This window comes from Prionailurus bengalensis, chromosome D4, assembly GCF_016509475.1.
Source record: "Prionailurus bengalensis isolate Pbe53 chromosome D4, Fcat_Pben_1.1_paternal_pri, whole genome shotgun sequence".
NCBI lineage: Eukaryota > Metazoa > Chordata > Mammalia > Carnivora > Felidae > Prionailurus > Prionailurus bengalensis.
The window spans coordinates 73,678,709-73,700,642 of NC_057359.1; the positions used below are offsets into that span (position 1 = coordinate 73,678,709).

The following is a 21,934-nucleotide window of genomic DNA, read 5'->3' on the forward strand; positions in this document are numbered from 1 at the left end:
CCCACGTTGCCCACACGGTGTCCCACAGTGCCCCGCGCGCCATAGCGTCCCTCCTCACCCAGCCCCGCCTCCGCCTCCGCCTCTAGTCGTCCAAGGATCCGAACTTTCCACGCCGCTACGGTTTTGGCCCGCCCGGGCTTCCGTCCGACCCCACGGGGACTCAGGGTCCCTTCCCATGCTCGTTTCTCTGCTTCACACCGCCACCACGTCTGGAGCCTTCTCATCGGATCAAGTATGGCTCACTGGAGCTTCCGTCCCTTTCCCACAGTGCTCTGTGCCGCTGCCTGGCAACGGCGCTGCCTGGCGGCTAGAGTGGGAGACCGAGGCTAGGACCAAGCGGACGGGGCGGGGCTCCTCTTCCAACGGAAGGCGGGGCCTGGAGGGCGGGGCCCCGCCTCTTCCACCAGGTCTCTGGAGGGGACCGGTTTGCGGAGTGCGCTACGGCGTCCCGGCAGTTTGGCGTGGCTTTTGGTAGCGCGGCCTTCCGAGGCCAGACTTTCCCACTTCGCTTTTGCGGAACGAAGCGGGTATCTTTTTTCGATTCTACGGGACCTGATGTCCATCTTTAATCTTTTCACCCCCTCCCAACTTTGTAATCGCATTAAGGATGTTTGTCGCCTAGAATTGTTGAATGCAGACTTCTTTGCCAGTACAGCCCTAACGCTGGCGACATAGAAATGGGCATGACTAGACCTCGGGCCTCAGTTCGGGCTTGTCAGGTAACGAAAGGGCAGTAAGCAGCCGGTGTAAGAATAACGCGACAGTGCCTTCCATTCAAAACCAAACCCTGTTAAAATTGTATTTATTTTTTAGTTCATTGAATTGAGGATCATACATCTTTCCCAGTCAAACACATTACCATGGTTTTGCAGTGGTTTCTAAGTTGTATCATTTTCATGTACGTAGAAACTGTCCTCGTTCCCACTGAGCGCCAATGGTTTTTTTCCCTTGAAACATGCTCTCACGTCACCCTAAATGTTCCTGCTTTAAAAAATATGTATATTTATTTTGAGTAATCGCTACAGGCAACCTAGGGCTCAGGCTTAGGATGGGAGATCGAGAGTCGCATGTTCTACCGACTGAGCCAGCCAGGCATCCCAATTTTCCAGCTTTTGACAGAGACATGAGCGTGGAGATCTACTTCCTTATCATGAGAAAAACAAGAGCAACTGCAATGATAAAGGGCAACGGAAGTAGCATTGGTTAGAGATTATAGGGTTTGATGGCTGACCTCTCCATCTGGATAGAACAATAGGTCTGGTTTAAAGTTACCAGGAGACGCTTAGCTCCATCCAATTTCTATCTAGTCAGAATTGGGACCACCGTGTTGTCAAGTATTTTGATCTTTAAGAGGAACCAGAAATCTGAACATTGTGGACTACTTCCATTTATTTATTTATTTATTTTAATTTTTTAACGTTTATTTATTTCTGAGACAGAGAGAGACAGAGCATGAACGGGGGAGGGTCAGAGAGAGGGAGACACAGAATCTGAAACAGGCTCCAGGCTCTGAGCTGTCAGCACAGAGCCCGACGCGGGGCTCGAACTCAGGGAACACGAGATCATGACCTGAGCCGAAGTCGGACGCTCAACCGACTGAGCCACCCAGGCGCCCCTACTATTTCCATTTAAAAAAAATGGCTCAAAGTGCAGACCAGACAAAACAAGGCATGGGACAGGTGTGATCCCATGCCAATAGGTCACTATTTTTGGTCTAATTTATAGGCTCTTCAGAACAGGGACTTATTTTGTTCATTACTGTTCTCTATGCCTGTAACAGGTCCCATCACATATTTGGCAGTCAATAAATGCATTGAATAAAAAGAAGAAATTGATACTGTCTTTAAAAAGTTATCAGGGATCACGTGGTAGTGATTGCCTAAAATATTTCCGGAGAGAGAAAGATGATACTACTCATCGAGCCCCTATTGTATATGCTACATAAAAGTACATTTCCTTTAATGCTCTTCAATTCTGCTTCGAGATTTCCCATCCCCTCTTTATATGAGGAAGCAAGCTGAGGGAGGTGAAGTCACTTGCCTAGGACCATACAGCCAGTAAATGAAAAGCCAGAGGCCTCTGATGTGACTGCAAGTCTACTGTCTTGATGTTTGAGTAAACCCACTCATTTCTGGTGGGTATTTTCGTTGCCTGTTTGAGAATTGGAGCATCTTGAAAAATGAAGCACGTTTTCCAAAGGTTCAAGCCATCTAAAGGCATGTCAAGCACTTCTGTGACTGCCTTAGTTCTAATTTGATAAGGCTTTTTGGAGATGGTGGTGTCTTCTCCCTAATGATTAATGAAGGGGAAAAGGAAAGGATGCTAATACTTAATTTTGAACTCTATGCTTTTTTCAAATTTATTTTTCTTAAATACAAAACAGCTCTAAATAATGAAGGTGAGTTTAGTCAGCCTCGCTTCTTCCTTATAAGACCTTTTATTTTTTTATTTTTTAATATTTTATTCTTATTTTTGAGAGAAAGAGTGAGCAGGGTGGGGGCAGAGAGAGAGAGAGAGAGAGAGAGGGGATCCGAAGCAGTCTCTTTGCTGACAGCAGAGAGCCCGATGTGGGGCTCCAACTCACAAACCGTGAGATCATGACCTGACCTCAAGCTGGATGCTAAACCTACTGAGCTACCCAGGTGTCCCACCAGATCTTTTCATACCCATTAACTAATTTTTCTAATGACTCTGTGAAATAGGCTTATCCTCATTTTACAGATAAAGAACCTGAAGCTCAGATTGCTTAAGTGCCAAGTCACTCAGCTACTAAATGGCCAAGTAGGAGACGTGAAGTCAGTTGGCTCCAAAAACTCTAGCCCCCTCCATTTCGTGCTGAGCCGTTTTCATCCTTGCTTGTTAGCCAGGCTTCTTTTTAAAAAATGTTAATTCTAAAATACTTAACATGCAGAGTTATATTAGTTTCAGGTGTACAATATGGTGATTCAACAATTGTATACATTTCTCAGTGCTCATCACAATATACTCTTAGTCCCTTTTACCTATCTCACCCTTCCCCCACCCCCCCACCTCCCCTCTGATAACCATCAGTTTGTTGTCTACAGTGAAGAGTCTCTTTTTTTGGTTTGTGTCTTTTTTTTTCTTTGTCCGTTTGTTTTGTTTCTTAAATTGCATATATAAGTGAAATTGTATGGTATTTATCTTTGACTTTTTCAGCTCTCTTATCATTATGGTCTCTAGATCCATCCATGTTGTTACAAGTGGCAAGATTTCATTCATTTTTTTAAAATGTGGGGAGCAAATGGGGGAAGGGCAGAGAGAGAAGGAGCAAGAGAATCCTAAGCAGGCTTTGTGTTGTCAGTGCAGAGCCTGATGCAGGGCTCGAACTCAGGAACCGTGAAATCATGACCTGAGCTGAAATCAAGAGTCGGATGTGTAACTGACTGAGCCACCCAGGTGCCCCTTATTCTTTTTAATGGCTGAGTTGCTTGTTACCTAATTTTTTAAAAATATTTATTCATTTTTGAGAGAGAGAGAGAGAGAGAGAGAAACAGAGTGCAAGCAGGGGAGGGGCAGGGAGAGAGGGAGACACAGAATCTAAAGCAGGCTCCAGGCTTTGAGCTGTCAGCACAGAGCCTGATGTGGGGCTCGAACTCATAAGCTGTGAGATCATGACCTGAGCCCAAGTTGGATGCTTGACCAACTGAGCCACCCAGATGCCCCACTTGTTACCCAATTCTTAATTATCCTATGACCATCACTTATGTATATGGGTTCAATAGAAATATTTTATGCTTTGAGTCCAAATTAAGATCTGGATGTCACGGCTAATGTATAATATGCTCTAATTATGTGGTTGTTGTTACTCTAGAGGGCTGGAAAGCTGTGCGATTGGCTTTTGTCCTAAACCAGTTGTAGCTATGGACTTGCCAGATGAGAGCCAGTGGGATGAAACCACCTGCAAGTTGGCTGTTTGTCAGCATCCACAGTGCTGGGCAACGATCCGCCGGGTTGAGAGGGGCCACCCTCGAATCCTGGGCCCTCCCTGCAAAACAGCTCTGAATAATGAAGGTGAATTTAGTCAGCCCTGCTTCTTCCTTGTAAGATCTTTGAACTATTTTTGCTTGGCTCCCTTTTGACATTTTACATGTTTTCTTGTCTTTTTTCTTAGACAAATCCCCAGTGCTCACCATTGTGAACATCTCAGATTCCTGCTTCCGGGCCAAGAGACTTGCTCACGGTCATTTATCAGGATTTACCTTCACCAAAGCTCCCTCTTTATTGTGTCAAGGTTCAAAGTTTGACTCCAAATTTCAAGGCAGGTAAATTATCATGGAGTCTTCCCTTATGAGCCTCCTATCTCAAAATTCTGAGTTGACTTCCTTGACCCATAGACTCTGAGAAAGCTAAATTAAAAATAAAACACCAGTTCAGGGCGTCTGGGTGGCTCCAGGCTCATAGCCTGGAGCTTGCTGCGTATTCTGTGTCTCCCTCTCTCTCTCTCTCTCTGCCCCTCTCCAGCTCGGGTGGTCTCTCTCTCTCTCTCTCTCTCTCAAAAATAAATAAATTAACTTAAAAATAAAAAGGCCACTAGTTCAGTTAGAGAAATGGTGAATAGGCAGTGGGAAACAAAAGGAAAGCTTTATTTTTATTGTAGGACTTGATTAAAATAGGGTTATATTAGTTTGCTAGGGTCACTGTAACAAAATACCCTAGGCTATGTGGCTTAAACAACACAAATATATTTTTTCACAGTCGAGAGGCTAGAAGTCCGAGAATAGGTGTTGGTAGAGTTGTTTTCTTCTGAACCCTTTCTCCTTGGCTTGTAGGTGGCCTATGTCTTTTTTTTTATTATTAAAAAAAATTTTTTTTAATATTTATTTTTGAGAGAGAGACAGAGCATGAGGGGGAGAGGGGAAGAGAGAGAGAGGGAGACAGAGAATCTGAAGCAGGCTTCAGGCTCTGAGCTGTCAGCACAGAGCCCGACGCAGGGCTCAAACTCACAAACTGCAAGACCATGACCTGAGCTGAAGTCAGACACCTAACCGGCTGAGCCACCCAGGTGCCCCTAGGTGGCCTATGTCTTAACATGATCTTTCTTCTGTGTGGCTTTGTCCCAATATCTTTTTCTTCTTTGTTAATTAAGTGCTTAATTTTAACTCCAATATAGTTAGTATTATTATTATGTTAGTTTCAGGTGTACAATATACTGATTCAACAATTCTGTGTGTTACTCAGTGCTCATCATGATAAGTGTACTCTTAATCCCCTACCTCCTTTTCTTAATAAGCACCAGTCATTGGATTAGGGCCTGTCTATATGACCTCACTTTGCCTTAATTACTTCCTTAAAGACCCTCTCTCCAAATACTGAGGGACTCAAATTCCGGGGTACTGAGGGTCAGGATTCAATGTAAGAATTTGTGGGCACAATTCAGGCCACCACGGGGAGCACCTCGTCAGCCTCTGCAGGTCATCAGAAAACTGTGTCCACACATACTCTCTCTCTTGTCTTTTATTTTTAGGTATGAAACTATTTGTAAGCTCTTGAAGGCAGAAACAATGGTTTCCTTTTGAATCGCCCACAGAATCTAGGCTCCCAGTTAGTGCTTGCTGATAGGGGAAGCGAAGGGACAGACGTCTGTGGAGAACTTAAGACTTGTTAAATTCGAAACCTTATGGCCTGGAGTCAAGGCACTCCTGGCAGTCCTTGTACCGGTTCGTTTTCTCCTGTTTGATGTAAGCAACCTTTGGTGGCTTCTGGTGGGCTAAATGCGGTATGGGAAAGGGTAGGACTACCTTCTCGTTCTCTAGGACTTGAAACTCGGGAAGAAGATGGCTTCTCCCAGCCAGGGCCTATGGAGGCAAAGGCCATGGCGTCACTCATGTTGTCACTCATTGAATTCACAAATGTATCTTAGTGGGGGCCACTTTGCTGGGCTCTGGGGATTCAGTGGTAAACAAGATTTGGTATTTTTTTAAGTCTTTTATTTTTGAAAGGGGGGGGAGGGGCAGAGAGAGAGGGACAGAGGATCTGAAGCAGGCTCTGTGCTGACACCAGTGAGCTGATGCAGGGCTGGAATTCATGAGCCGCGAGATCATGACCTGAGCCGAAGCTGGATGCTCAACTGATGGAGCCACCCAAGCCCCCCAGCAAGATATAGTCTTTACCCCCAAAGGGCTTTCAGCCTAGCCGGGGAGGCAGAGAACCGTTCCGTGTGCCGAGAAGGGCACCGTCTTTTGTGCAGGTGGCACCTGTGCCTACCCCTGAAATTTGGACAGTCTGGTGAAGTGGGGCATTGCAGGTGGGAGATGGACGTGAAGAGTGTTCTGGACTACAGAAATAGCATATCCAAAGGCCAGGAGGCAAGAGGAAGTTCTTTAGGTATGAGGAAAAGGGTCCATCGTGTACGCAACATAGAGCAAGAGTGGGAGGGTGGGCAGAGGTGAGGCTAGGGAGCTGGAGAACAAACAGCGGCCAACATCACATGGATCAGGCTCAGGAGTTGGGTCTTTATCTTACACTTCCTTGGAATATTTATTCGTTCGTACACTTAACGTGTTTTAACAAATAAATATAATGCAAGTGATATGAAAACGTAAGGGGACAGTATTCTTTTTTTTGTGGTAAATATGCGTTACATTAAGTTTACCATTTTAATTGTTTTTAAGTGTACAGTTCAGCAGCATTAAGTTCATTCACAGTGTTGTGCAACCATCACCACGATCCATTTCTAGAACTTTTTTTTTTTTTAATTTACATCCAAATTAGCATGTAGTGCAACCATGATTTCAGGAGTAGATTCCTTGGTGCCCCTTACCCATTTAGCCCATCCGCCCTCCTACAGCCCCTCCAGTAACCCTCAGTTTGTTCTCCGTATTTAAGAGTCTCTTATATTTTGTCCCACTCCCTGTTTCTATATTATTTTTGTTTCCCTTCCCTTATGTTCATCTGTTTTGTCTCTTTTTTTAATCTTTAAAAAAAATTTTTTTTAATGTTTATTTATTTTTGAGACAGAGAGAGACAGAGCATGAATGGGGGAGGGTCAGAGAGAGAGAGAGAGAGAGACACAGAATCCGAAACAGGCTCCAGGCTCTGAGCTGTCAGCACAGAGCCCGATGCGGGGCTTGAACTCACAGACTGCGAGATCATGACCTGAGCCGAAGTCGGACACTCAACCGACTAAGCCACCCAGGCGCCCCTGTGCTGTCTCTTAAAGTCCTCACATGAGTGAAGTCATATGATTTTTGTCTTTCTCTGACTGACTAATTTCACTTAGCATAATACCCTCCAGTTCTGTCCACGTAGTTGCAAATGGCAAGATTTCATTCTTTTTGATTGCCAGAATACTCTATTATATATGTATATACCACATCTTCTTTATCCATTCATCCATCGATGGACATTTGGGCTCTTTCCGTACTCTGGCTATTGTTGCTAGTGCTGCTATAAACGTGGGGGTGCATGTGTCCCTTCGAAACGGCACACCTCTATCCCGTGGATAAATGACTAGTAGTGCAATTTATGGGTCGTAGGGTAGTTCTGTTTTTAGGTTTTTGAGGAACCTCCATACTGTTTTCCAGAGTGGCTGCTCCAGTTTGCATTTCCACCAGCAATGCAAAAGAGATTCTCTTTCTCCACATCCTCGCCAACATCTGTTGTTGCCTGAATTGTTAATGTTAGGCATTCTGACGGGTGTAAGGTGGTATCTCATTGTGCTTTTGATTTGTATTTCCCTGATGATGTGTAGAAATTTTTTTATCATCTCAAACGTGAACTCCATACCCATTAAACAGCAACTTCCCACTCCCTCCTCCCTCTAGCTCCTGTTAATGTCTATTCTACTTTCTGTCTGTATGAATTTGCCTACTCTAGCTACCTTATATAAGTGGAATCATACGATATTTGTCCTTTTGCATCTAATTTATTTCACTTAGCATAATGGCTTCAAGATTCATCTGTGTTGGAGCGTGTGTCAGAATTCCATTCCTTATTGAGGCTGAAAAACATTGCATCATACAGAAATACCACATTTTGCTTATTTAATATGCTTTGAACGTTTACATCAAAGGTACTCAGTCAACTTTTATTGATGGTGACATAGCTCTCTGTGGCTGGAAAGAGGGAGGCATAGGCTCTGAATTCAGTTTGACGCAACAAACAGTTGTGAAGTGTTTGCAGTGTGCAGTGTCTGGGAGCTGTTCCAGAACAAAGCAGCAAGCACAACTTAAGGGAATGGGGAGACCATACATTCACTCAGTGAGTACTAAGCCCCGAGATGTTCTGTGGATGAGCACAAGGCTTTTCCTCATAGCACCGACTGTTGTCCCAGTAAGTTGTTCGTGTCTCTGTGTCATGTTTGGAAACTCTTATTTTTTAGGCCTCGGAAGGATCTACCTGACAAAGATTTCACCCACTATACTGACAAGTCTCCTAAGGTAAATCATAGAATTTAAAAGGTACTCCCTCAGCATTTTCTGTTTACTAGTGGGGATAAAATACTTGTCGTTATTTAACACTGAGGATGACTAGAATCTGAATGATGACAGTGCTAACTAACTAATATTGGGCCCTTAGTATATGCTAGGCTCTGTGCTAATGCCTTTCTTTACATACTATACTGTTTCCAGAAATCCCAGACACAAGTGGGATCGATCTGTGGCCGTTTGGCATAGGTAAGACTTTCCTGTCTGTGTCCTACACAGAGCATGTTCAGCTACAAAGTAAACCCTGGCATCTCATAGTGCGGGGAAATTAAAATGCTGGAATGTCACACCCCAAATGGCCTTTAGGTCATCTACTCTGATAACTGTCAAACTTTTTTAACTATGACCTCCAGTAAGAAATACGTTTTGGGGCGCCTGGGTGGCGCAGTCGGTTAAGCGTCCGACTTCAGCCAGGTCACGATCTCGCGGTCCGTGAGTTTGAGCCCCGTGTCAGGCTCTGGGCTGATGGCTCAGAGCCTGGAGCCTGTTTCCGATTCTGTGTCTCCCTCTCTCTCTGCCCCTCCCCCGTTCATGCTCTGTCTCTCTCTGTCCCAAAAATAAATAAATGTTGAAAAAAAAAATTAAAAAAAAAAAAAAAAAAAAAAGAAATACGTTTTGCGACAGAATAGCATAAAACGACCCCTACCCTAAGTATGAGTGATGGTCTTTGATAGTTTCTGTCCTATTCTATTTTATTCTCGTTTTAAAATTTATTTATTTTGAGAGAGAGGGAGAGCACAAGCACATGCACCTGAGTGTGAGGAGAGGAGAGGCAGAGAGAGAGGGAGAGAGAGAATCCCAAGCAGGTTCTGCGCTGTCAGTGCTCAGGGAATGCTACCCTAATGTCACAGGGAGGCAGGGGGGACTCTTCGCTTAAACATGCTCACTCGTGTAGAGTACCCATTCCGGTGTCTGGTTTCGTGAGGCAGCGTTATAAAGACGATTTAGGGGTGAGAAATGTCTTTTTGTCATCTGCACCACCATCCCCTTTAGGCTAGCCTGATAATTCGGTTCTTAAGCCAGTTCCGAATGCATCAGAAGCTGCTACCTTCAAGCTGTATGTAGGCTTCACGTGTTTCTCTTAGCTTTCAGTGCTGAATCTGAATGAGACACGGCTTCCCAGCTCTCAAGATGTTAGAAATATGGTTGTCGTCTGGATCCCAGAACAACCAGAGAAGCGTGCGAGGTGAGTGTTGTGTCTAGAACGGGGGGGCCTTCAACTCTTGTGTTCTGCAAGTCCCCCCCCCTCCCCCCGCCACCCCTCACTGCCCTGTGCAGGCCTCATTTACGTGATCTCCTTTTTAGCCACCTCAGTGCAAGTATCAGGAGGCCATGTAGAGAAGAAGGTCATGGTCTCTTGTATTTGCTTCTTGCTCCACTGGGGTTCTATTTAATGCACTTTGTGCTTCATGTGGAGGGGGGGGGCTTCTCTACATCAAATCATAGCTGTAAATAGCATGCAACATAGAGCCCAGTGTGTTTGTGGGGTCTAAGAGACAGATGCTTCCTGACTATCAGTTTTTCTTATTAGTCGTCCCCAGCTAGTGGAAACGTTTTCAGTGAAGCATGTGAATATTTGGTCTCAGCCCCAAGGCCCGGCTCCGTGGCACAAAGTGGATAGCGGGTAGAACCTATGTGCAAAGCAGAAGGATCATTTGGTGAAGGCCCAAAGGCTTGGCAATGCCGATAACATTGAAAGGCAGCGTTTGGGTTTTCTTTCATGAGTGCTGAGGCTTTCAGATTCTTGTTAAGTGACTGTTTAGATGTGGTGTGACTTAAGAATCTTATTTCATTTTATTACTTTTCTTTTTTTTTTTTAACATCAGATGGGTACTATGCTGAGGTTGTAACAAATTTTGAGGGAAGCACCTGAACCACAAAAGGATCTTATTCTCTTTCCTTTTTTTTAAAGTTTATTTATTAATTTTTTAAATGTTTATTTTATTATCTTTGAGAGAGAGAGAGAGAGACAGAGTGTGAACAGGGGGGAGAGAGAGAGAGAGAGAGAGAGAGCGAGCGTGAACAGGGGAGGGGCAGAGAGCAAGAGGGAGACACAGAATCTGAAACCTGGCACGGGGCTTGAACTTGGGAACAGTGAGATCATGACCTGAGCTGAAGTTGGACGCTTAAACCAACTGAGCCACCCAGATGCCCCTATTTATTTATGTATTTATTTAGAGAGAGCGAGAGCACATGGGAGGGGCAGAGAGTAAGAGAGAGAGAGAGAGAGAGAATCCTAAGTAGGCTCTGTTCTCACAGTGCAGACGCGGGGCTGGAACTGACAGACTGATGCGAGGCTGGAATTCATGAACTGTGAGATCATGACTGAGCTGAAATCAAGAGTCAGATGCTTAATCAACTGAGCTACCCAAGAGCCCCTCATTGGTTGTTTTTTTTTTTTTTTTTTTTTTTTTTTTTTTTTTTTTTAAATGATCCTATCAGAGGGGCACTTGGGTGGCTCAGTCAGTTAAGCGTCTGACCTCAGCTCAGGTCATGATCTCACAGTCCGTGAGTTAGAGCCTCGCGTCGGGCTCTGTGCTGACAGCTCGGAGCCTGGAGCCTGCTTCCGATACTGTGTCTCCCTCTCTCTCTGCCCCTCCCCTGCTCATGCTCTGCATGTCTCAAAAATAAATAAAAACATTAAAAAAAAATTTAGAAAAAAGTTCTTGTCAGTGATTCTGCATATATGCATTTGTGTGTGTGGGTATGTGAGTGAGTGTGTATGTGTGTGTGTGTGTGTGTGTGTGTGTGTGTGTGTGTGTGATGTAAACAAAAAGCCCCTAAGGGTTTATTTCCTTTTACGTAAAAAAAAAAAAAAAAAAGCCCAGATGTGGGTGGGCCAGGGCTGGTATGTCAACTCCATGAGGTAATCAGAAACCAGAGCTCCTTTTGGCTCTCTGGTCATCATCCTTAGCCCATGGGTTTCATTTTCTCAAGGTGTTTCATGGGGGCTTTTAAGGTCTAAGTTGACTGCTAGAGCTCCAGCCATCATATCCATGTTCCAGGCAAGGAGGAGGAAGATGACAGTACAAAAAAATACTTGAGTATCTCCTCTATGGTGAGCAGTGAGAATTCAGTGAAAAACCAAATTGACTTTGGTCCTTGACCTCCTACAGTCTTAGGGTGGTGGTGGGGGATTCAGACCTTACACACATCACCACACCTAAGTATATAATTACTCATTTAGATTAATGCTATGAAATCAAATAACGGGACCATAAGAGAGAATGGTAGGGAACCTAATTTAGATGTAAGGTTAGGTCTTGATTTTAGCAGCTTCTGGGTAGTTGGTCCCTTTGGACTTCTAGCCAGCCATCTTTGAGTACTGAATAGAGGATGGAAATCTTCATGGTCACCATTCACAAATACCCGTGGTGCTTCTGTTTAAGATGGCTGGGAATAAGTTGTGGTTTTTCTTGTTTCAAGACCAGCTAAGAAGAAGCGCATTGTCTCCAGACAGGATGGCAGAATGAACTGTGTAGCTGTAAGTTTGAGGTTTTGGTCAAACCTTTATGATATTACTCTGTACAGAGTTTTGGTTATTTTCTTTCATTTTTCCTTTCATCTACATTCCCCCTTTCTCCGTTCTTTTTAAATGAACAAAATCTGCAAAAGAAAACCCCTCTTAAGGAATAATTACCAAAGCATTTTCTATTCTGAGACTCTCTTCTCTACCTCCTCCCTGTAGGAGGGTGAAGAGTATCTTGAAGAGAAGTTAGGAGGAAGTGTTGGGTATTCAGGGGGAATTTTTGGCCGATTAAAGACAAATTCCCAGTGTGACAAAAAGTGAACTTCAGTGGACTAGGGGTTATAATGGACTTGAGTTTCTCATTCTCATGCCACCCCTTATGAGTAAATGTAACCCTGAGTAAGTCACAGAGCGGGAAGATTCCTCCATGTTGTTCACTGCTGAATCCCCAGCCCCAGCCCTGTGCCTGGCACATCACTGGCCAACAAATACTTGTTCAGTTTTCTCAGTGAGTGAATTAATAACCTTTTGGGAAAACGAAACAACTAGTCCCTGTATGATCTGAATTCAGCAATAGGATGGGGAGCCAGGGAGCGAAAATGTGGTGGCCCTCACAGTGCAGAGGAGGGTGCTGCTGGAGTGGGTCTGGAGACCAGGGGTTTGGCTTGCCAGGGTTGTGTCTGGGAGGCTGGGATGTTCATGGGAAGGAGTGGCTCTGAAAGGAGTGCTTTGTCTTCGCTGTCGCTTTTCTAGAAAGACCATTTTCTCTATAGAGAGCAGAAAACAGAAACACAGCTGGGACCTCCAAGGATGAATGTGCCTCCCCCCTTGCCAGTACACATTTTTGAGCAACTAACTTCAGAGTCCATACCTTTCTGGAACCAATTTGACTTGGAACCATTACCTCAGGATCTGTTGAAGAAGTGAGTGTCCTGTGAGCCTGTGGTAGAGCCAGAGCACCTGCTCTTCTCTGAAGCAGAGAAGGGGCTAGCAGCCTGCTTATTCTGAGTAGGGACAAAACTGTCCTCTTACTTATGCAGTGAGTTCTTAGACTTACCAGTGTGCCACCATTTACCAAGTACTTACACTTGCCAGGCCCTGTGCTAAATAAATAAGCACATTATGTATATTCTCTCACTTGAACCTCCACGAGAACTGTTACTCTCTTCTAACTTAAAAAAACTTTTTTTAATGTTTATTTACTTTTGAGAGAGACAGAGTGTGAGTGGGGGAGGGGCAGAGAAAGAGGGAGACACAAAATCTGAATCAAGCTCCAGGCCCTGAGCTGTCAGCACAGAGCCCGATGTGGGGCTTGAACTCACAAACCGTGAGATTGTGGCCTGAGCTGAAGTCGGACGCTTAACCGATTGAGCCCCCCAGACGCCCCCCCCCTTTTGTGTTTAAAGTAAGCTCTATGCCCAGTGTGGGGCTTGAACTCATGACCCGTAGATCAAGAGTTGCCTGCTCCATGGACTGAGCCAGCCAGTCGCCCCCCACTCTCTTCTTTCTATAGATGAGTTATGGGTAAGTGGGAGGCAGAAGGGAAATGTGGTTTGGAGTGAGACAACCTTTGGATTTTGCCTTGAAACTTCCTGGTTTTGTGCATTGTGGTAATTTAACTAGCATCTTACATTTCATTCCCTTATTTGCGAAATGGGGGTAAGAATGCCTGTCCTCAGGGAGCTGAAAACACCTGTTGGTACAGGTCTTTTCAGGCCCAAAGTGGAAAATGTATTCAGATTTGTGGCCCTTTTCGTCTCTTTTTCCTCAGCCACACTCTCCAGGAAGAACTGTCGCTGACTGTCTGGCTGTCTCTGTCCCCTTCAGCCTTTTGCCTGATGAAGGGAAAGCCAGGCCTTCTCTGGAGATGAAGACGCAATTGGCCATGATGAAGAAGAAACTTGCCCTGGAGAAGAGCCGACCTGACAGTGCCATTTCTGCAAAGATGTTTTTATCTGTGCACCGCCTCGCCCTGCAGGTAAGAGCCAGGGGGCCTCGGAAAGGGATGTCTAGATGCACATCCCAACTCATTACTTTCCAAGGCTGGAGGAGGCGACTTTCTATTCTTTCTCTCTATCCTTCCATGCTGGACTCAAGCCCCATAGAAGGGCTGGGCTGTATGTAGTGAAAGCAAATGTATGGGGAGGGGCTTGAGGACAGTAACATTCTCTGTGTCTTCCGCACTTGCGCACCGTTTCCTCTCTCCATAGCTCCTGGTATGATGTTGCTCGCACTGGGTTCTCAAAAAGTGCTCGTTGGCTAGATGGGTACCTGCATTTGAGGGATACATTTTGGGAAAAGGAAAGAACTTCAGTAGAGCTTCTCTTCTTCTTCCTTTTCCCCTTCCCCTTCCTCTCCTCCTGCCCCTCCTCCTTTCCCTCTTCCTTCTGCTCCTCCTTCCCCCTTCTCCCCCTTCTCCTTCTCCATCTCCTCCTTCTCCTTCCCCTCCTCTTTCCTCTCCTCCTTCCCCCTTCTCCTTCTTCTCCTCCTCCTCATCTACTTCCTCCTCCTCCTTCTCCTCCTCTCTTCCTTTTCTTCTTTTTCGTCTTTTCCTTCTTTTTCTCTCCAGAGACCAGCATTGAGATATCCTGAACACTTGAAGAAATTGTGTTCTAACCTGAACACAGAAGGTAGATTTTCTGGTGCTGTCAGATCCTCAGGTACTGTTCCCCCTCAGCCCACAGTGCTTATACTTGATCTTGGTCCCAATTTTGTTATGTTTGTGGCCAGAGTCAGACAGGATCACATGTAGAACTCAGGAAACTGCAGTTTCAGAAAGCAGCTCTCTTCCCCGCACCCCCCCCCCCCAATGGCTTGGTTCTGACAAAGGGGTTGTCGCCATTGTGGAGCAGGGCAGAGCAAGCAGACCAGGGGCGGGTGGGAGCTGTCAGGGAGAAGAGGACTGAGCCGGTGCTCTGGTCACCAGGTCACAAGCAGCAGCAGCAGCAGCAGCAGCAGCAGCAGCAGAAGCAGCAGCAGCAGCAGAGGCTGGTGAAAACACCACCTAAGAGACAGGTAGAGGGGCAGTGAGGGACGCCCTAAGACTGGCTGGGTCTGGGGCAGGGGCGCAGCCTGGAACAGGAAGGGATGTATGAGGTGTCCGCCTCCCTGTTCTCTGTCTGGTTGCAGATATTGACTTCCTTCTTTTAGACTCTTTCTGAAACGTTTTCTTCACTTCCGAAGGTCCTAATTCAGTTCCTCCTCATGTGGGTTTCAGGAGGTTAAAAAGAAACCCAAGAGCGATCCAGGGAGCCCGAACATTTTGCATAAACGTTCAGGTGCCATGGTTTATGGCCCACGCCATGGTAAGGAGAATGTGGGTTTGGGAGGGACAGAATCTCAGGACGTAGCCGAGGGCAGGAAGAATTGAACTTGTCCGTCATCTTGGGACCTGCCTTTGTCGGGCATTCGGAATTCTTCTTGGAACGTTTTGGCTGGGCTACTATACATCATCCTTCCATCAAACATTTACTAAGGAAGCAAGCTGGGCCAGGTGTCTTTTTCATGTGGGCATTTGAGAGATGACCATGAGCATGAGTCAGAGGCATCTTTCCTCATGTCTTTAGAAAAGGCAGAGTGATTTGAGGATGAAGAGCAAGCAAGGAGGCAGGAAAGAGCCAGGGCCCCTGATTAGCCCCCAGAGAGTGCTAAAGAAGCAGAATCCAGGGCCACTTCCCAGCTACACGTTAGTTCCTGGAGGCTCGGATTGAGATCATACTATCTAGTCCCCTGTAGGAGGCAAGTAGCCGATCTTGATAGGAGATTCTTTCCCTCTGGTGTTCATGCTGGATGCGAGAAGAGATATTTCCTCCCTTTTTGGAGTCCTTATCACGTGTCTGAGCTGAAGGATATACTTACCCGGTCCCTCTGACATTGCTCAGTTTGAGTGCAGAAAAAAGAAAGAAAGAACAGAAGGGAGAAAGAATGCCCTGAAACCTTAGAAGATTCTTGTGCCCTATTAAGACTGGACATTGCTGATCGTTTCAGCATCAGAATTGGCTCTCCAGCCCTGGGGCAGTGGGAGGGTCAGGAGAGCTGTTTCCTGAGAAGAATGCTTCTCTCTCTCGGTTTATTTCCCATCCCATTGAGCTCTCAGATGCCAACAGTGGCCTGTGACCTGAAGATCTTGGAAGCTTCCTGACCTTCACGTGGGATGTAGACAGAGCTAGCGCTGTTGCCCAGGGTGGGGCTGACTGGTCCAAGGTTAGCTCCTCATCTGGGGTGATCAGCACTGCCCTGAATTCATTTAAGTGCTTTTCGTTCCTCTTCCTGATGCTTCCAATAGGTGATTGGGTGCCCTTTTTTTTTTTTTTATTTTTTAAGTAGGCTTCACACCCAGCATGGAGCCCAGTGTGGGGCTTGAACTCACAACCCTGAAATCAAGACCTGAGCCACCCAGGTGCTCCTGTTTTTAGAGCAGTGGCCTGTCCTCACCGGCTTGAGAAAGGTTTATGGAAGAGTTGATTTTTGCGTTGGATCTTGAATGTGTGAGCGTTTTACTGACTTGAAAGAGAATTCCCAGAAGTGGGAATAGCTTTAGCAGAGGCATCTTGGAGGAGTGTGGCTACTCAGGGAACACAGCAGTCCATTGTAGCTGTTGGTTATTTGAGAGAGAGTGATGAAATGTTGGGCTGAAGAGGCAGGTGGGAGCTTGTGTAGCCTGCTGAGGTGTTTGACCTTTGCTCCAGGTCGGGGTGCTCCCCCTTGACTGCTCGCTGAAATCAGCTGGGGGGCTTTTAAATCTCAAATACCCAGGATGCACCACAGACCTATTAAATCAGAAGTTCTGGTATTGGAACCTGGGCCTCAGTAAATGGAACCCCCAGTACTTCCAGTATGCAGCTAGGGTGAGAACCAGTGCTGGTAGGGAGCCAACAGAAGTGTTAAGCAAGGGAATATCTTGTTTCGCTTTGCCTTTTAGCATAACATCTCTGGTGGCAGCTTGGAAGATGTTCATTTAGAGGAAGGGAATTGAGAAAGGAAAGGGCGGATGCATTCAGGGACTAGATGGGGAAACGACTGATGCAGAAGAATCCTAGAACTAGAGCTTTTGGAAGGGAGGGGTTCCATTTTTGGAAGTGAATATGGAGACATTAGGGTTGGTACCACAAGGTAAGAGGAGTATTCGTAAACGGAAAACCTAGGGTTAGGGCTTCTTTCGCTGCTAAGAGGTGCAGATACCTGCCCCTTAGGTTTCTTGGAGGAACTCTAAGTCATTGAGCATACACTTGAACTTAATCTCTAAATCTTTTAAAAAAATTTTTTCTTTTAACATTCATTTATTTTTGAGAGACAGGCAGAGTGTGATTGGGGGATGGGCAAAGAGGGATAGGGAGACACAGAATCTGAAGCCGGCTCCAGGCTCTGTGCCATCAGCACAGAGCCTGACGCGGGCCTCAAACTCACAGACCAAACCGTGACATCATGACCTGATCTGGAGTCGGACGCTTAATCGATTGAGCCACCCAGGCGCCCCGATCTCTAATTCTGTAGTAGATGTGGTCACAGTCCCAGGTGAACAGATTCACAGGTAGAACTTGGAGGCTGAACTCCCTTCCACCTCCTCTAACCTGTCTTACCCTAGACGGGGTAGGGACTTATAGACTAGGGGTCACCTAGAAGCCCAACAATGGGATGTGAAATACCAGTAAGCAGAGAACTGAATTGGCTTTGTGATCACTAGGTCACAGAACTCTGTTGGGTTGGAAAAGTGACCAAAAGCAGCCACAGTGGATGAAGTTAGAAGGACTCACCTTGAAGCAGGTAAGAGTATGGGAGGCATTCTGCCAGGGCCCTGTTTCTGTTATCTATTATTGTAGAACAGACCACCTCAAAGCCGGAACTGCGGTGGTTGATCATTTCTTGTGATTTTGAGGGTTGACTGGATGATTTTTCTGGTGTTGCTTGATGTCATTCAACACAGTTGCTTTCAGCCAGTGGCTGGGGTGGGGCTGTTGGCCAAATTGCCTTGGTTCTCTTCTATGAGGCCTCTCCGTGGCTTGTTTGGGCTTCTTTTAAAAAATTTTTTCTTAATGTTTATTTTTGAGAGAAAGAGAGAGAGAGAGGAAGAGACAGAGTGTGAGCGGGGAAAGGGGCAGAGAAAGCAGGAGACACGGAATCCAAAGCAAACTCCAGGCTCCAAGCTAATAGCACAGAGCCCGATGTGAGTCTCAAACCTACAAACCGTGAGATCATGACCTGAGCTCAGATGCTTAACTGACTGAGCCGCCCAGGCGCCCCTCATGAAAGCACGTTCTTAACAGATGGGGCTGAAACTGGAGCAATGTCACTTCTTCCATATTTTATTAGTCACAAAATCACAAGCCCAGCCCAGATTCAAGGGGAGAGAAAACGTACTCCGTCTCTTGGTGGGAGGGGCAGCATGTGCATGGAGGAATTGGAGGAATTATTGGGAGCCACCTTTGGAGGCAGTGCACCCTAAGCTGACAGGTGGGAATGGAGAAAAGTGAGTTCTGGCTTTATCTGGTCAGTCTAGAGGGCAAAGAGTGTGTGATACACGCTTCTTTCTTTAGTCTCAGGAGGTGGCATTTTGTCCTGTCTTAGATGCTAATTTTTCCAAGAAAAGCATCTTTTAGAAAAACCCTTACTTTCCTAAAGTCTTGATTCAAGTTTCTTTACACTTACTCTAATGAATTTCAGGATTCCACAGAGAGACCACAGATGAAGAATTATCTGGATTCCTCCCCCAGTAAGGACGGTAAATTCCTAGGGTGGAGGAAGCTTAGTAAGTCATTTAGGCCCAGGAGAGCTGAACTCCTGTTGACAAGGATGGTTCACCTCCCTGGAAGCCATAGTCCTCATCCCTCAAGAAGGGTCCTAATGACACGCAACCCTTCCTTTTCTGTCCTGCATTTGGCACAGTTGGGAGAGGGCTGCGGGTGCAGCTAATGGCTGGGTCTTCTTTCAGATCCTGAATTATCTAAGACCAAACCCTCTAACAAGGACATCAGCACTCAGGAGGACGCTGTGCTGGAATCCCAAGAGAGGAGCCCAGAGGACCTTTCAGATGGTACATCTAGAACAGGGTGGAACCCTGAGCTCAAACTACTGAGGATTCTTCAGGCCACTGACGACGAGGATGAGGAGAACTAGCTCTCCAGGTCAGAGAGTGGAGAGTATTTCAAGACTCTGCAGGGCAGTCTTACTCCAGAGCAGAATGCTTGGAATCCTGAGGACGGTGACCTTGGACATAAGGGCAGAAAGCAGAGGGGACTTCTGCTCCCTGGAGGCTTTACCAGGGCCTGACCATAGAGATGCTGCTTTTTTCGTTCACTTCTCCTTGCCTCTAAAATAATTGAGGAGAAAAAGCCTCATCCTTTTAAAACTTAGATTGTTTCTCTTTCATTAGGAACAGAATAATTTTAGTGATTAAACACAACTGCTGCTTAAGCAAAAGACTCATTCTGTTTCTGGGAGGAGGGGAGACATGTTTCTGCTCATCTGTTTTCTGGGTCACTTTTATCTCCCCCCTGAAGCTCTGAAAGGTTTCCAGTTAAAGGAAGATGAATTTTGGGACTCCTGGCTAGCTCAGTCGGCAGAGTGTGTGACCCTTGATCTTGGGATCGTGAGTTTGAGCCTCACATTGGGCATAGAGATTACTTTAAAAAAAGAAAAAAAGGGAAGATGAATTTGGCCCGTGAGACACCCTACAGTGTTCCCAGCTTTTCCTCTCATTCTCTGGAAATGGTTTCTTTTAGAGATGGCACCCAATAATCATTTTCATATTAACCTGAAAGAGTCTATAAAGGTCTAGTTTCTAAATTATTGAGTCTGTAGGAATGTTTCAGTGATACTTGTAAAGACTCAGAATTTCAGAGTCTCAGGGGACCTTGAATTTGGTCTTTGGAAGGATTTTTTTTTTCTTCATGTTTTTGTCCTTCAAGTTTTTTTTTTTTAATTTTTTTTTAATGTTTATTTATTTTTGAGACAGAGAGAGAGAGCATGAATGGGGGAGGGTCACAGATAGGGTAGCTGGAATCCATTATTCTCACCAGCTCTGCACCCAGGGTCAAGTCTCCTTCCCATAAGGGGGAGCTAGGTGGAAGAAGAGAGCCCCCACTATTGTTGGTACTCGCTAGCACTTAACTTCAGCCACCAGTAGCTGGGGGCAGGATGAGAAACAATGACATCTTGTTCCTCCTGGGGAGAGAGCCCTCTGTCTTGGGGCCGGGGGAGGGAGGCCTGTGTCCATGGGCTGCAGCAGTCTGGAGTGGTTTCTGTCTCACTGAAGTTGGGGTGGGGCATGGCTCTAGGGTCACACAGCATAGACTCTGTTCTTACTGAGATTTTGTGGATTTTCTTGAACAAATGTTTCTTCATGTGCTGTATGCTGCTAAGGCCATTTTCAGAGACATAATCATTTAAAAAAAATTTTTTTTTAACGTTTATTTATTTTTGAGACAGAGAGAGACAGAGCATGAATGGGGAAGGGTCAGAGAGAGAGGGAGACCCAGAATCCGAAACAGGCTCCAGGCTCTGAGCGGTCAGCACAGAGCCCTATGCGGGGCTCGAACTCACGGACCGTGAGATCATGACCTGAGCTGAAGTCGGACGCTCAACCAACTGAGCCACCCAGGCGCCCCGACATAATCATTTTTTTAAAAAAATTATTTTCACCAGTTTCACTGGACAGCAGTCTGCGGAGCATCTCATGCTGTTATGCCAGAAGGGGGAATTCAGGACTGGGTCTGACATCTTTCTGTAAGAGAAACTTATCCCTCATCAATTATTTGGTTCCCCTAAGTACAGTTTGTACAAAGAAAGGCAGATTAAATGTTCAACTCTTTTTTAACACTTGTCTCAAAACAGACCAAATTAGACAGCTAAAACTGCTGCCTACCCATTCTTCTCTTCTAAGCCAAATCAAAATTATATGACACCATTTGTGTTACTAGACTGAACTATACTTAGCCGAATCTTCATAGTGAGGGGAATCCAAGAGGCGTTATGTGGGCTGTTTTCTGAAGATAATTATTTCCCAAACATACGTTACCTTGCAGAATGACTTCTGTGGGCTAACTTAAAAATGTACACATTTTTTTCAATTCCTTAGTCTCCCCTCAGACCTGTCCACACGAGCAAACCTGACTCCCAGTGGCCAGTAGTGTGGCTGAGGATGGGGCAGGGCTTTGCTCTCATTTGCTCATTTTATCTGAAGACTCAGAAGAGAAATTCTAATTACTTTATTGCCAGTTCAACTACTTAGTAAAACAACTCACTGCCGTTGGCACATTCTTTTCAGATTTGTTGATGGGTACAGAGTTCCCTCTCGAATCATGACATTTTGAGTGAGAAAATGTTTGCTATTTGAACACCGGCTTTTGCTTCTATTTTCAAAGGGAAGAAAACCATTTGCAGGCTGAAAACTGTTTCTCCTTTGTTCTACCTATCCCTCAAATCACAAACAGAATTTAGGGCCTTTCAAGGCAGTGTATACCCACCGTTTTGGTTGGTTCTCTGGCCAACTCTATAGATAGATGTGGATTGTGTCCATTTTACAGACTAGAAAACAGGCTCAGAATCCAGGGCTGATGATAACCCATTTGGGGCCTTAGTGAATTAGGAAAAAAAAAAATGCGCCCTTTATGACACTTTACTACCATCTGTCGAAAAGTTATCTCAACGAGTGTACAAATCTACAATGATTACAGTATGATCGGCACCCCGAGAGTTGGTCCACAACCCTCGTCACAGTACCTGGGGGCCTTGCAGGAGAGGGTAAGTAATTTGCCAGAAATCAAAGGCCACCAGGTGATGGGGGCTGGGCTTAGAACCTGGGTCCTCGCTCCTCTCATCCGCTGGACTCTGATGCGTCTCTGATTCCCTCTCTTTAACACACAGCAGAGCCTGGGGCTTTGATCAGAAGCCGTCTTTAATCAGAAAGGAAGAATGAGACCATGTATAAAAGAATTGACTGAGGGGAAGAAGCTCTCCTCAACGCTTTGCATCAACCTCTCAATGTTCTGAGGGAAGAGGATCCAGGTAACTGTTGCCAACT

The 21,934-nt window shown here is 45.6% G+C and overlaps 2 protein-coding genes across 5 annotated transcripts in view; both read left to right on the forward strand.

The window, feature by feature from the left end:
- Positions 1–267: 267 nt before the first annotated feature.
- Positions 268–21,885, forward strand: CD4H9orf43 (chromosome D4 C9orf43 homolog). 4 transcript variants are annotated; one of them, XM_043565899.1, is made up of 15 exons: positions 268–719; positions 3,833–4,032; positions 4,133–4,283; positions 8,342–8,399; positions 9,533–9,633; positions 11,874–11,931; positions 12,670–12,839; positions 13,744–13,894; positions 14,486–14,576; positions 14,843–14,931; positions 15,134–15,221; positions 17,600–17,679; positions 18,577–18,634; positions 18,845–19,037; positions 21,778–21,885. In XM_043565899.1, the coding sequence occupies exons 2-14, from the start codon at positions 3,882–3,884 to the stop codon at positions 19,027–19,029; spliced, it is 1,431 nt and encodes a 476-aa protein (XP_043421834.1). In that variant the 5' UTR covers positions 268–719; positions 3,833–3,881; the 3' UTR covers positions 19,030–19,037; positions 21,778–21,885. The 4 variants fall into 4 exon arrangements, with proteins under 4 accessions (XP_043421834.1, XP_043421833.1, XP_043421835.1 ...); XM_043565898.1 differs by lacking the exon at positions 21,778–21,885 and having other exon boundaries at positions 18,845–19,326; XM_043565900.1 differs by lacking the exon at positions 21,778–21,885 and having other exon boundaries at positions 18,577–18,625; positions 18,845–19,326.
- RGS3 (regulator of G protein signaling 3) overlaps positions 21,813–21,934 on the forward strand; it is a 140,556-nt gene continuing 140,434 nt past the window's right edge. Inside the window, exon 1 of the mRNA XM_043565887.1 lies at positions 21,813–21,918. The gene's annotated coding sequence lies outside the window, so the exon portion shown is untranslated. The remainder of the gene's footprint in view (positions 21,919–21,934) is intronic.

Bases quoted from the DNA above. Each gene is read 5' to 3' on its own strand.
- CD4H9orf43 (XM_043565899.1), top strand. From the start codon at position 3,882: ATGGACTTGCCAGATGAGAGCCAGTGGGATGAAACCACCTGCAAGTTG. The intron at 14,932-15,133 runs GTAGAGGGGCAG...TGTGGGTTTCAG, and splicing joins AAACACCACCTAAGAGACAG to GAGGTTAAAAAGAAACCCAA. The intron at 17,680-18,576 runs GTAAGAGTATGG...AATGAATTTCAG, and splicing joins AAGGACTCACCTTGAAGCAG to GATTCCACAGAGAGACCACA.